The sequence below is a fragment of the Bubalus bubalis genome, chromosome 4, assembly GCF_019923935.1.
Source record: "Bubalus bubalis isolate 160015118507 breed Murrah chromosome 4, NDDB_SH_1, whole genome shotgun sequence".
In the NCBI taxonomy this organism is placed as follows: domain Eukaryota; kingdom Metazoa; phylum Chordata; class Mammalia; order Artiodactyla; family Bovidae; genus Bubalus; species Bubalus bubalis.
The window spans coordinates 79,797,450-79,810,620 of record NC_059160.1 but is presented as its reverse complement, the minus strand read 5'-3'; the positions used below and the strand labels follow the sequence as shown (position 1 = coordinate 79,810,620).

The window sequence follows — 13,171 nt, the reverse complement described above, 5'->3', positions numbered from 1 at the left end:
ACTGGCATGTAAATACAAAATAACAATGAGAAATATCACAGGAGCAAATAGTTCCATTATTTCTGACTTTTTTTTTTTTAACTACACAACAAATAAAACATAGATGCTTTTGAAATGGAGAATCAGGGTTAAGAATACATAAATTACCATTAACATAAATTTAAAGGCTTCATATAATAAAATTCTCAGTTTTGAGTCTATTAAATAGACTAGTTATCTATTATAGGCTTCCCTGGTGGTTCAGATGATAAAGAATCTGCCTGCAATGCAGGAGACCCAGGTTCAATCCCTGGGTTTGGAAAATCCCCTGTAGAAGGGAATGGCAACCCATTCCAGTATTCTTGCCTGGAGAATCCCATGTACAGAGGAGTTTGGTAGGCTTCAGTCCACGGAGTTGCAAAGAGTCAGACACGACTAAGCAACTAACACTTTCACTTCACTTTCATCCTATCACAGGGAATAGTTTGAAATAAGAAATTTTGGCCAGGGCCAACAGATTTACGCCATTCCGCCCCCCCCCCCCCCCAATGTCTTTTAAAGCAGAAATGACACTTAAATGGTTACCTAGGTACTTGACCCTGACACTCCTATTATGAAGGGAAGTGAAGTGAAGTGAAAGTTGCTCAGTCGTGTCCAACTCTTTGCAACCCAATGGATTATAAGGTCCATGGAATTCTCCACACCATAGTACTGGGGTGGGTAGCCTTTTCCTTCTCCAGAGGATTTTCCCAACCCAGGGATCGAACCCAGGACTCCTGCATTGCAGGCAGATTCTCTACTAGCTGAGCCATAAGGGAAGCCCAAGAATACTGGAGTGGGTAGCCTATCCCTTCTCCAGCAGATATTCCTGACCTAGGAATAGAACTGGGGTCCCCTGCATTGCTGGCAGATTCATTACCAACTGAGCTATCAAGGAAGCCCAACACTCCAACTATAAGAATTTATTTAAACAGTTCAAGTATAATTTAGAAGAATAGGTTAACAGGTACCCATCATAGCTAAAGCTCCTTTCTGTTTCAGCAAACTGGAATGTTACATTCTTATCCCCATGGTCTTGGTGGGAGTTGTAGAATTCTATAATTCTGAAAATAGTTTCTATTTTGACTGATGTAGAATTTGCAGGTCACAAATTAAGGAAAAAGATGAGTACTAATATTTGGAGTGAAGAAGACTGGGAACAAGTAGTCAATGGTGTGGTTTAGCACTTAAAATCAAAATTAAAATATAACAATATCACTTGAAGGACTGAACATTTTATTTACACCAATTATAAAACTTTATGATTTCATATTTGAAGACAGAGTTGCAATATAGGAAAGAGAAAGCTACATCTTTCTTGGATAGGAGGATTTTGACAACATGTTAGTTTCTTATCAGCACATTTTATGGCATTTTGTTTTAGATAAAGTGAAGTTGTATGAGATGCATTGTTTACATCAGCAACAAAAATAACTCATGTTCCAGCAAAGGGCTTCATTAGTGCAAATTCAATGTCTATTTACAAGTATATATGATAACTGCATTTTAAAGCAATCTAAGAAGGAATGTATTAAGCTTTTCTAATATTTTTATTCCACTTCACAGAATATATAGATGGTAATCCAGCAATAGACCTGTCTTAATCACAGAATGCAAAATAAACATAACCTTCATTATGAGTAACAAAACAAAAAATTATCCACTTTGTAAATTTCAGTATGAGTACTACAATCAAGTACTTTTTAGATTTCCTTTTATTACTTAATCCATAAACTTAATTAGGATATATAAGAAATATTACATTTAAAATAGTTCTTTAAAATATATTTTCACTGGTAACAATTTTGTACATTTTTACAAAATAAAATCTATAAACATTCCTTCATATACACATTAGCAAACAGCAAGTAGTGGAAATTATTCTTTTATACATAAACATTTTTAAAAGATATTTACAAGAGAAGATAACCACTTTTCTATCCAAAGATAAAGATTTCCAATATCCCTCTTATTCAACAGATGTTCTTCTCATTTTTTCAGCTAATTCTTTTCTTACTTCAATATGTTTTTCTAAATTTTGCACTTCATGTGGAAGATTGATGTCCCAAACAGACAAGCAAGACTGTATCTCTAGAAAATTAAAAAACAAATCATGTTACAAAGATCTGCCATGAAACATTTTTACCTTTTGTTAATTTATATTTAGCTGTTGGACCAATGTGTATGTGTGTATATATTTATGTGTGTGTGTGTGTGTGTATGTGCTCAGTCATGACTGACTCTGTGGCCCCATGAACTGTAGCCTTCCAGGCTCCTCTGTCCGTGGAATTTTCCAGGCAAGACTACTGGAGCAAGTTGCCATGCCCTCCTCCAGGTCATCTTCCCGACCCAGGGATCGAACCTGGATCTCTTAATTCTCCTGCATTGGCATCTAGGTTCTTTACCATTAGTGCCACCTGGGACTACACACACACACACACACACACACAATATACACATATGCATATAAAAGTAACATACTAAATTATTACCATTTATAAGAAATTATATTTGGAAAGTGTTTTAAAATACATTATAGAACTAACTACTAAATTTTAACAATGGACCTTTAGTAACATAAAACTTCATTTTCTGAAAGAATAAAGCTTTTTCAAACACTTTTCAAAATCAGACTATGATTTGGATAATATGGAGTAGATAAGATCTAAGGAAAAATACCCATGTTGGGTTTGAGCTAGTTCTCATTTAATAGTGGTTGCTAGCTCTACTTCACCAGAAAAATATATTACACTGCTAAATCACTAAAACTTAATTTTGAAGATTTATTTCTAAATTATTTGAACTATAAAGAAGCTATCAATTAAAAATGCCTAAAGTTGTATGCATATGTAATATTTACCTAAATGTATAAAAACATAATATGTTATAATTATTCATGTCATTGCAGTCTGCTTGAAACACAGTATCCTATTAAACATTACCTTTTTGGTGTTGTGTACCTTCAGCACTTTTCCGGTTATACCCCAAAACCAGCATGACATTTTTAAGGCTTCCTATATTAAAAAATAAAAGAGTTCTGTTAAAACAATATAATAAGTTGGACTTTAAAGAGTACAACAGTTCATATTTTAAGACACAAAAACCTTGGAAATTAACTTACAATTCCACTACTTAAGAGATCCCTCAACTGAGTCTGAACAAAAAATACTCTTCAAGGTGATGAACGAAAAATACTCTGCAAGGTGACCAGTACGTTTTAAAGTTAGAAAATTTGATTTACTTTCTTGTTATGATTCTTATTGTGTGAATCTGAGAAAATAGCTTAAACTCTCTGCAAAATAGGCTCAATATTTATATATCACTCCTCCAATAAAAGCTATATATCAAAGAGATAGTGTAAGTTCCTTTTACAGGAATGTATTAAAGAGAGACAAATGGAGTTTTATGGTCTAGTGATGAGATTAGTTACTAAACAGTAACTAAGTTAACTATGCAAAATGAAACAGCACACACAAAACTTTGAGGTAGGATGAAGCATGTATTTAAGAGGGGCTGAACTTTCTTCTAGAGCAGAAAGAGCAAAGAAGAATACGGCAAAGACAAGGGCGAGAGAACGGAGGTGAAGCTAGATCATGCCATATATTGTATATTATGCTTAAATTATTTAAAAAATCAATTAAACCCATTGAAATTGCCCTTTAATGTCAGTAATGAACAACCATTTGGACACCAAGTACATACAAATTAAAGGATACAACAACCTTGGTGAGTAAGACTAGAGAGACAACCCCCCATACACCTACTACTTTGCTTGCATGGACAAGTGTCCTGGCAGTCGTTAGTCACTAGGAGCCCCTAATTCTAACTTTCATGCAACTCTGACACCTATTCATGGAAAATTTGTGAGACTGAAGAGAAACATTGATCTGTCCTTAATACATTCCTGTAAAAGGAGTTTACTGTTGTCTTCATCCTGTTCCAACATTTTTATTATTCATTTGCTAAAGTTACATCCGTTGATGTTGTTTAGTAGCTAGGCCATGTCCGACTCTTTTGTGACCCCACGGATGGTAGCCCACCAGGCTCCTCTGTCCATGGGATCTCCAAAACAACAATACTGGAGTGGGTTGCCATGGTCTCCGCCAGGGAGTCTTCCTGACCCAGAGATCAAATTCACGTCTGCATTATAGGTGGATTTTTTTTTGCTGTGGAGCCACCAGGGAAGCCCCAAAGTTACATAAACTCTAGTTTTATAGAACTTAACCCCATTTTTGTGATCAACTCTGTATAAATACTAAGTCTATTCCCTAAAGCAAATAACTAGTCAAAATAAGAGTTAAGTGTGAGCATCATGTACTATCATGATTTCTTCATAGTTGAGTAGAAAAGTAGGAACAACAGAAAACATAAAGTAAATAAAACATAATGATTTCCCAATATTTGTATGTAGATTATGAAGTATATATTGCTATAAGAATATACACTGGTAGCAATATATACTGTACAAAAATATAAATTTATTTACAGAAAGAAAAACTAAATGGTATTCTTAACAAGGGTAGAAAGTTTAAGATCAAAATAATCATCTGCTTAAATTTCTTTGTCGAAAAGTTAAAAATACTTAACATTATATATCTTTAGCCTTAATTATAAAGAAAAAAGAGAAAGAGAAAGTAAGACCTAAATTTGGTGTTCACTTGCAATACCTGCTTCTCTTATGGGACTAAAAACATCTACTCACTTCATGCTTATAAGGCCCCTATTCAAAATATATCTTGCAAAATTTCACTATGAATTTCTGAGACACTTCATACAATGTTGGGAAGTGAAGAAAAAACATACTCTTATAGTCTTAAGAGAATATGAAAAAAAATTTAAAGGAAGTAAACTTGCCTAACTGTGCAGTCATCATGACTCTAACAGAATCACAAAAGTTGTGAATTATACGTATAATCCGACGAGTTGAAAGATCAAGGAGTAAGATATGGCCTCCTCCAGTTCCTATCCAGAGAGCAGTGTTCTTCTGGAGGCAGAGAGTCTTCACTCTCCCAGAATAACACATTTTGTGTTTCAATTCCTTGCTTACTCTGACCAGTTCCTCCCTAAACCATAAAGAAAGCATGCATTAATCCTTTTTGTTCAAAAATAAAGAGATAAAATAAATGTGACTATACATACAGACACACACACACATAAATATATATACAACATTTTGGATTATGAATGCATGATAAGATTCATTACATATCATTAAAATTATATGAAACTAATTTTGCTAAATATAGAATGTCAAAGAGCCACATTTTGCTACTTAAAGCATAAATTATCAAAGATAAGACAACAATTGCCTCTTAACTTCAAGAAACTCTGAAATAAATAAGATGGTATAATTTTTATATATAACAAACCTATGCGATGCAGCAAAAAATGAAAAGTATCTGTTCAATATAAAGAAAAAAAGCATTACTTTCAACATTTTTTCATGAAGTTTAAAAGTTATAAAAGAAAATTAAAACTATAATCATCTACATGTAAAATATATGAATCCAAATCACTGAATTTTTTCCTGAGCTAATGAATAATTCATGACAAAAATGAGGTATCCAGAAGTAAAAAATTCCAATAATTTTAGAACTCCAGGAAAGGACTAGGCAGAACTGTCAGGTCTTCCAAACAGAAATCTCCTCACCATCCAGAGAAAAACTAAAGTGTTAGTAAACTTTGAAATCTCAATTTACAGATATGGTATATAATCAAAATGTTCTCTAGAAGATAAAAAAAAAATTCTATACAGTAAAACCAAAATAAAACTATACAGTAGCTAGCAAATAAGACTGGTGATGGTCCTGGATGCCAGAGGCAGCACACAAGGTGTGCGGGTGATGTGAAGTCTCCTACACACTTGAGCCTGGTCAGTCTAGCACATTTTCCACCCATATTTTATATTGTTTTGTGACTTCTTCTTTGTAATACCTTGAAGAAACCATGTCTATTATGATTCTATTTTTTTCCAAAGATGAAATTTGCTGGATACCAACAGATGGTGCCAAAAATTATTAATGATTTTGTTTCTGAATTTTTTAACATTTATCTATTTAGAAGTATAAAGGAAGAAAAATAAGCCATAATTTCTCCCTCTGTGAAATCTGAAGTGTAAGGACAGTTCTTACAGGCATGAAATAAAGAACCAATGACACTGTACCTACATTCAACAACACAGGGCACACTTAAAAATTTGTTAAGCAGATAGGCCCCATAGTACTCTTTCCACAATAAAAGAAATTAAAGAAAATATTAATTTACTTTAAAAAGTGCACACAATCTATTAGTTCACAGAGTTTTTCAGTCTTCTTATCCCACACTTCCACAAATGGGCTATTTTTCTTAGCAACATAAAGAGCCGTGTCTACTACCACTGCTATGATGTTGGAATCACAGAAAGATGCATAGGAAAATCTAGAGGGAAAGAAAAGAAAGTCATTTAATTTTTTTTTATTATTTTAAAATGTAATACAACTTCATATTAGCTCTTAATGCATATAAAGGATTAACACTATTTTGAAAAAGAAACAATTATTTCATATTATCCCCTAACCATTCTGAACAGAATACTTTGATACTTCACCTACTTCTGGTTACTTCATATTTCTTCCTTGATAATAAAATTTAAATTTGCTTCCTATTTTATTTCCTATTTTATTAATTTCAGTTTTATCTGGTTATTTATAGAATATTATATTATCTGAATATGTAAAGTATCTTGATTTCTAAGAAAATCATCATAATATCTGTAACTTTATAATACTGCAAAAAAATCCACATTGTCAAGAATGACTGGGATATTAAGGGTCACCCATTTACACTTAAAATCATAAGACCTTTAAATCCACCTTAGTGGCAGTCTTCAAATATTAAAATATATCTGCCTCAACACAAGCCAGTCAAGGTATGGGGGAAAAAATCCACACCATCATCCAAATATTAGAAAGCAAATTGTCATTTTTCTTTCCCCTTTGAAAATAAAGGAAAATGACAGACATTTTTAAACATCTACCTTCCAACCTAGTATATTTGGCATTTCACAAACAGATTGGCAACCAAAGGCCCCATCTGCATGGCAAACTCCAAGTTGTACTTCAAGGCTTAATTTAAATGTCAGCTCCTCTCAAATTCTTCCCTGACTTACTGAAACAGACCAGTCATTCCTTTTTCCATAACTGATGCATTAAATATAAAATATTAATCTATAATGATATTACAGATATTATTAAATATAAAATCATATTCATTAGTATGTCCTGACACTACCCTGTCTCTTTACCATGGTATCTGCTTAATGGGAGAGAGATATTAGACAATGGGTGACAACTTCTGAGAAGTGTCTGTGATATTTCCAAGTGTCTGTGAAACTGGGTCCTAATCTCTTTTTGAAAATGAATATCTTTGAGAGCCTAATATTTATGGCCATTCTATCTAGTAAAGCACCTATATTCCAAATCTTAAAGGGAATTTTAGGGGGCTAATTGATACCATGACCTCATAACATTCTATGTAAAATACAAGAATGCGAGGAGGGCGGTGCTTTTCTTCTTATATCTTCAGGCCTGTTTAAGTTGGTTAAAAGTGGAAATTACAGAATAAGAATGTGCATGTGTGCTAAACTGCTTCACTCATGTCTGACTCTTTGCAACCTTATAAACTATAGCCCGCCTGGCTCCTCTGTCCTTGGGATTCTCCAGGCAAGAATACTGGAGTGGGTTGCCATTTCCTTCTCCAGGGGATCTTCCCAACCCAGCAATCAAACCCGTGTCTCTTACATCTCCTACACTGGGAGGCAGGTCCTTTGCCACTACCGCCACCTGGGAAGCCCAAGTGAGAATACGTTTAACCAAATATTTACCACATGCTAGGAAACAAATCTCTGGAAAAAAAAAAAAAAACAACAGAAAATCCTCATGCATGAGAACTTACCATATATAGCAGTGTATCTGAACTCTGACCACACTTTAGAATCACTTGAGAGTCAAACATAAATACAAACATGGGGGACCCACCCCAGTCTTAACTCATCTGCTTTAATTGCTTTGAGGTAGGTCCTGGGCATCAGATTATTTTTAGCTACCTAGTGGCTTCTAATGTGCAGCCAATTAAGCAGTATGTCTAGTGGTATTGAGAAAATTATTTTTAAAAGTACATTTATAAACTTTTGTGACAGCTATTGTGAGGGGAAATAACAAATACAATGGAAGAAAAAAAATCTAAGGCACCTAATCGCCACAGGTGGGATCACAGACAGCCACCCAGAAGTGACTCTTAGACTAAACAGACAAGAGGCATAGTAATCATCCAGAAAAACAAAGAACCATATGTAAAGGCTAGAGTGAAAGGGAGCATGCTGTCTTCAAAACTGAGACAAATTCATTTTGGTTAAGGCACAGAGGGTAAGCAGGTTGCAAAATATGAATCTACAGAGATGAGCAAGGACTAAATCATGAAAGTCTGATAACTCATCTCAAGGAACTTGGACTTCATGCAAAGGACATTGGAATATCACTGATCACTTCTCAGCAGGAGAGTGGCATCAGCTTGATTTGCATTGTAGAACAATCCCTCTGCCTGAATGTTGGGAATGGATTGAAGGGAAGACAATCAGAGGTTTGAGAACTCGCTGCTATTGTTAAAATGGCCAGGCCTTTGATGGTAGATGGCAGCTTGGCCCATGGTAGCAGCAATCAAACAGTAAGAAGTATACGTATTTGAGAGTCAAGAAGAGCATCAACTGGATAAAGAGTTAGAAACAGAAGAATCAAGGATTTTTCCCAAGTTTCAGTCTTGGGCAATTAGATGGATGTTGAAAAACTAGGATATGCCCTGAGATAAAGATTTCTCACTTAAAGCTAATAATAACCATGGTAATTATCTAACATTTATTGAGAGCTTACCAAGTGCTGGATCTCATATCAAGTTCTTTATATTACTTTTTATTCTTTAGTTTTTCAAGTATCTCTTTGAGACAGGGTACATTACCACCCTCAGGTTAGAGAGGACTGAAGATTTGAGAAGAGCTTGCCAAGTTCACATAACCAATACATGACAAAGCCAGATATGAACAATCTATGCTCTCATCCAAACCCTACACTGCTTCTCACCGAGGAATATGATGAATAAGAACCAACTGCAATGCTTTCGTTAAAACACAATTTGAAAAACTGAAACAACAAATTGGAACAAGGTTTATATTTTATTTTATTCTACTTGAAATTGGTATAACTTTTCTTTTGAGGAAATGTCTGCATAATTATCAACTCTAGAGAGGACTTAATTCCTAAGGTTCATTTCCTACAATCAATAGTTAAAATTATTCACAGGGAAAGTGTGCAAGATAAGTGGAGGAGAAGACCCTGAGTTGACCTCTTCTCACAGGCACACCATCACAACTATTTGAAAAAAATCATAGATTAAAAAAAGACTAGAACCTACCAGAAAAGATCTTCTACAACCAAAGATACAAAGAAGAAATCAAATTGAGAGAGGTGATATAGTCCAATCCAATACCCCCAGGTAGGCGCTTCACAAACGGGAGAACAGTTACAACTGCAGAAGCACTCCCAAAGGAGTAAGAAGTTCAAACCCCACTTCAAACTCTCCAACCCAGAAGCCCTGCACCAGGAAGATGAGCCCCCAGAGCATTTGGTATTGAATGACAGTGGGGCTTGCTTTCGGGAGTCCCAGAGGGCTGGGGAAAACAGAGAATTCACACTTAAAAGACACACACCACACAGTCTGGACTAGAAGGCAGAAGCTGGGTTAGGAGGCAACTGCAGCTCACCCAGGGGACACAGACATCGGCAGGCCAACACAAGCTTCAAGAAACCAGAGGCCACAATAGCCAGATATTTCAGGAACAAGTCCCACCCACCAACAACATGCTCTGGGACTCCTTAGCCCTAAAACAAGAATCCAGGACTTGGTTCTGCCTTCCAGTAAGCCACACTAGCTCCTGGTTTTATCCATTGATGGGCAGGCAATAGCCCCTGGGTCTCCTGGACCCTGACTCCACCCACCAGTAACCCAGCAAAAGTCCAGGGCTCCCCAAAGTTCCACAATCAGATGCCTGATAACCCAGTACCACAAACCAGAGGTTATCTCAGCCTCCATACAAGGCAAGATTGAGCAACCAAATGGACCAGAGGCCGACCAAGTTTAGCAGACTGCTCACATAGTCAGTCAGCTGCAACAGAAAGACCCTTGCAGCCCTCATGGGGGAACCTGTAGAGAATATGGCACTGGTGATGAGAGGGGAATACACTGCTGAGAACAAAAGATGTCTCCTGCAAAAGGCCAGTTCTTCAAAGTCAGAAAACATAACCAACCTACCAGATAAGTTAATATAAAAAAGCAATTTAGGCAAAATTAAGTGACAGAGGAACATGTTTCAAATGAAGAAACAAGATAAAACTCTAGAAGAAGAGCTAAGTAAAGTTGAGTTAGGCAATCAACCTGAGAAAGAGTTCAGAGTTCAGTTCAGTCGCTCAGTTGTGTCCAACTCTTTGCGATCCCATGAGTTAGGCAATCAACCTGATAAAGAGTTCAGAGTAGTGATCATAAAAATGATCAAAGAACTCAAGAGAACTGATGCACAGAGCAAGACATTAGAAGTTTTACCAAAAAAAAAAAAAAAAAAAGAAGTTTTAACAAAGATTTATAAAATACAAACAACCAAACAGAGATAAAGAATATAAGTGAAATTTAAAATGTACTAGAAGAAATCAATAGTAGATTAAATGATACAGATGAATGAATCAATAACCTGGAAGAAACAGTCGTGGAAATCAATGATGCTTAACAGAAAAAAAAATAATAATGAAAGACATGAGGACAATTTAAGAGACTTCTGGGACAACATCAAGCCCAATAATATTCACTATAAAGTGAATAAGGGTCCAAGAAGAAGAAGAGAGACAGAAAGAAAGAAGCTGAGAGCATAATAGAAGTTATAACAGATGAAAAATTCCCTAACCTGGGAAAGGAAATATATAAATTCAGAAAGCAGAGTTCCATAGAGGATTAACTCAAAAACAAACATACCAAGACACAGTATTTATTTATTTAATTAAAATTATTTAATTAAAATAAAAAATAAAGATATAGAGATAATATTACAATAAAAGAGAAAAACAACAAATAACATACAAAGGAATTCCCATAACATTATCAGCTTATTTTTCAGCAGAAACTCTGCAGGCCAGAAGGAAGTGGTATGATATATTTAAAATGATGAAAGGGAAAAACTTAAAAACCAAGAATACTCTATCCAGCAAAGCTCTCATTCAGATTTGATGGAGAAATCAAAAATTTCACAGACAAGCAAAAGCTAAAAAAGTTCAGCACAACCAAACCAGCCTCACAAGAAATGTTAAAGTAACTCTCTAAGTGATAAAGGAAGGGCCACAAGAAAACTGAAAATTATAAATTGAAAAACTTCATCAGTAAGGGCAAACTGGTACTAAAGATAGGAAAGCATCCACACACAGAGGTAGTAGTAAGGGTAAAAGACAAAAATAGTAAATTCATGTATATCCACAATAAGAAGTTAAGAGACATGCAAAGAAATTATATGTAAAATATGGTATCAAAAAATCATAATTGTGAGGGGAGGAGAGTACAAATGCAAGGTTGATAAAATGTATTTGAAATTAAGAGATCAGCAACTTAAAACAGTTAAAGACTCTGCCTGCTATGCAGGAGACCTGGGCTTGATCCCTGGGTCGGGAACATCCCTTGGAGAAGGGAATGGTTACCCACTCCAGTATTCTCACCTGGAAAATTCAATGGTCAGAGGAGCCTAGCAGGCTACACCATGGGTTGAAAAGAGTCAGACACAACTGAGAGATTCTCACTTGTATTTTTTTCCATATATATTTCCACATGTAAAACTCACAGTAGTGATAAGCCAAAAGTCTATAATAGATACAAACAAAAGAAAAAGGAATTTAAAACAGCACTAAAGATATTTATCGAAATACAAGAGAAAAGAACAAAAGAAGAAAGGAACAAAATGCACCTACAAAAATAAACACAACATATTTAACAAAATGGCAAAAAGAACATACATATGAATAAGTATTTTAAATGTAAATTGGACTAAATGTTTTAATCAAAGACAGAGTGGTAAAATGGATACAGAAACAAGATTTGTATATCTGCAGCCTACAAAGACCCAATTCATATATAAAACTGACTGAAAGCTCAGGGACAGAAAAAGGTATTCCATGCAAATGGAAATTTAAAAAGAGCTGGGCAGTGATACTTATATCAGAAAAATAGATTTCAAAACAAAGACTTTTACAGGAAACAAAGAAGGACATTACATAATGATCAAGGGATCATTCAAAAAAGATATAACAATTGTTAAAATATATTCACCCAACATAGAAAAACCTAAATATATAAACCAAATATTAACAGAAATAAAGGGAGAAATCAACAGTAATACAGTAATAGTTGAGGACATTAATGCACTACTTACATCAATGGACAGATCATCCATACAGAAAATCAATAAGGAAATATTGGCCTTAAATAACAAATCATACCAGATGAATTTTACATATATATAAACTGAAGCACATTCTATTCAAAAGCATTTGAATGCACATTCTTTTCAAGTACACATGTAACATACTCTTGGATAGGTCACATGCTAGGCCAAAACATAAGCCTCAGTAAATTTAGAAAATTCAGTTCAGTTCAGTTCAGTCACTCAGTCGTGTCTGACTCTTTGCAAACCCATGAACTTCAGCACACCAGGCTTCTCTGTCCATCACCAACTCCCGGAGCCTACACAAATTCATGTCCATTGAGTTGGTGATGCCATCCAGCCATCTCATCCTCTTCCATCCCCCTCTCCTCCTGCCCCCAATCCCTCCCAGCATCAGAGTCTTTTCCAATGAGTCAACTCTTCACATGAGGTGGAAAAGTATTGGAGTTTCAGCTTTAGCATTATTTCTTCCAAAGAAATAATGGGCTGATCTCCTTCAGAATGGACTGGTTGGATCTCCTTGCAGTCCAAGGGACTCTCAAGAGTCTTCTCCAACACCACAGTTCAAAAGCATCAATTCTTTGGCACTCAGCTTTCTTTATAGTCCAACTCTCACATCCATACATGACCACTGGAAAAACCATAGCCTTG

At 35.2% G+C, this 13,171-nt stretch overlaps 1 protein-coding gene across 6 annotated transcripts in view; it reads right to left on the bottom strand.

Annotated features, from left to right (window-relative positions):
- Window positions 1-1,237: 1,237 nt before the first annotated feature.
- Window positions 1,238-13,171, bottom strand: part of LRRK2 (leucine rich repeat kinase 2) — a 212,162-nt gene continuing 200,228 nt past the window's right edge. For all 6 annotated transcript variants that reach the window (XM_025283992.3, XM_025283993.3, XM_025283994.3 and 3 more), the window contains 4 exons: window positions 6,283-6,435; window positions 4,873-5,081; window positions 2,961-3,032; window positions 1,238-2,109 (listed from right to left, as the gene is read on the bottom strand). In XM_025283992.3, the coding sequence (XP_025139777.3) occupies window positions 1,988-2,109; window positions 2,961-3,032; window positions 4,873-5,081; window positions 6,283-6,435 (556 nt within the window). In that variant the 3' untranslated portion in view covers window positions 1,238-1,987. The remainder of the gene's footprint in view (window positions 2,110-2,960; window positions 3,033-4,872; window positions 5,082-6,282; window positions 6,436-13,171) is intronic.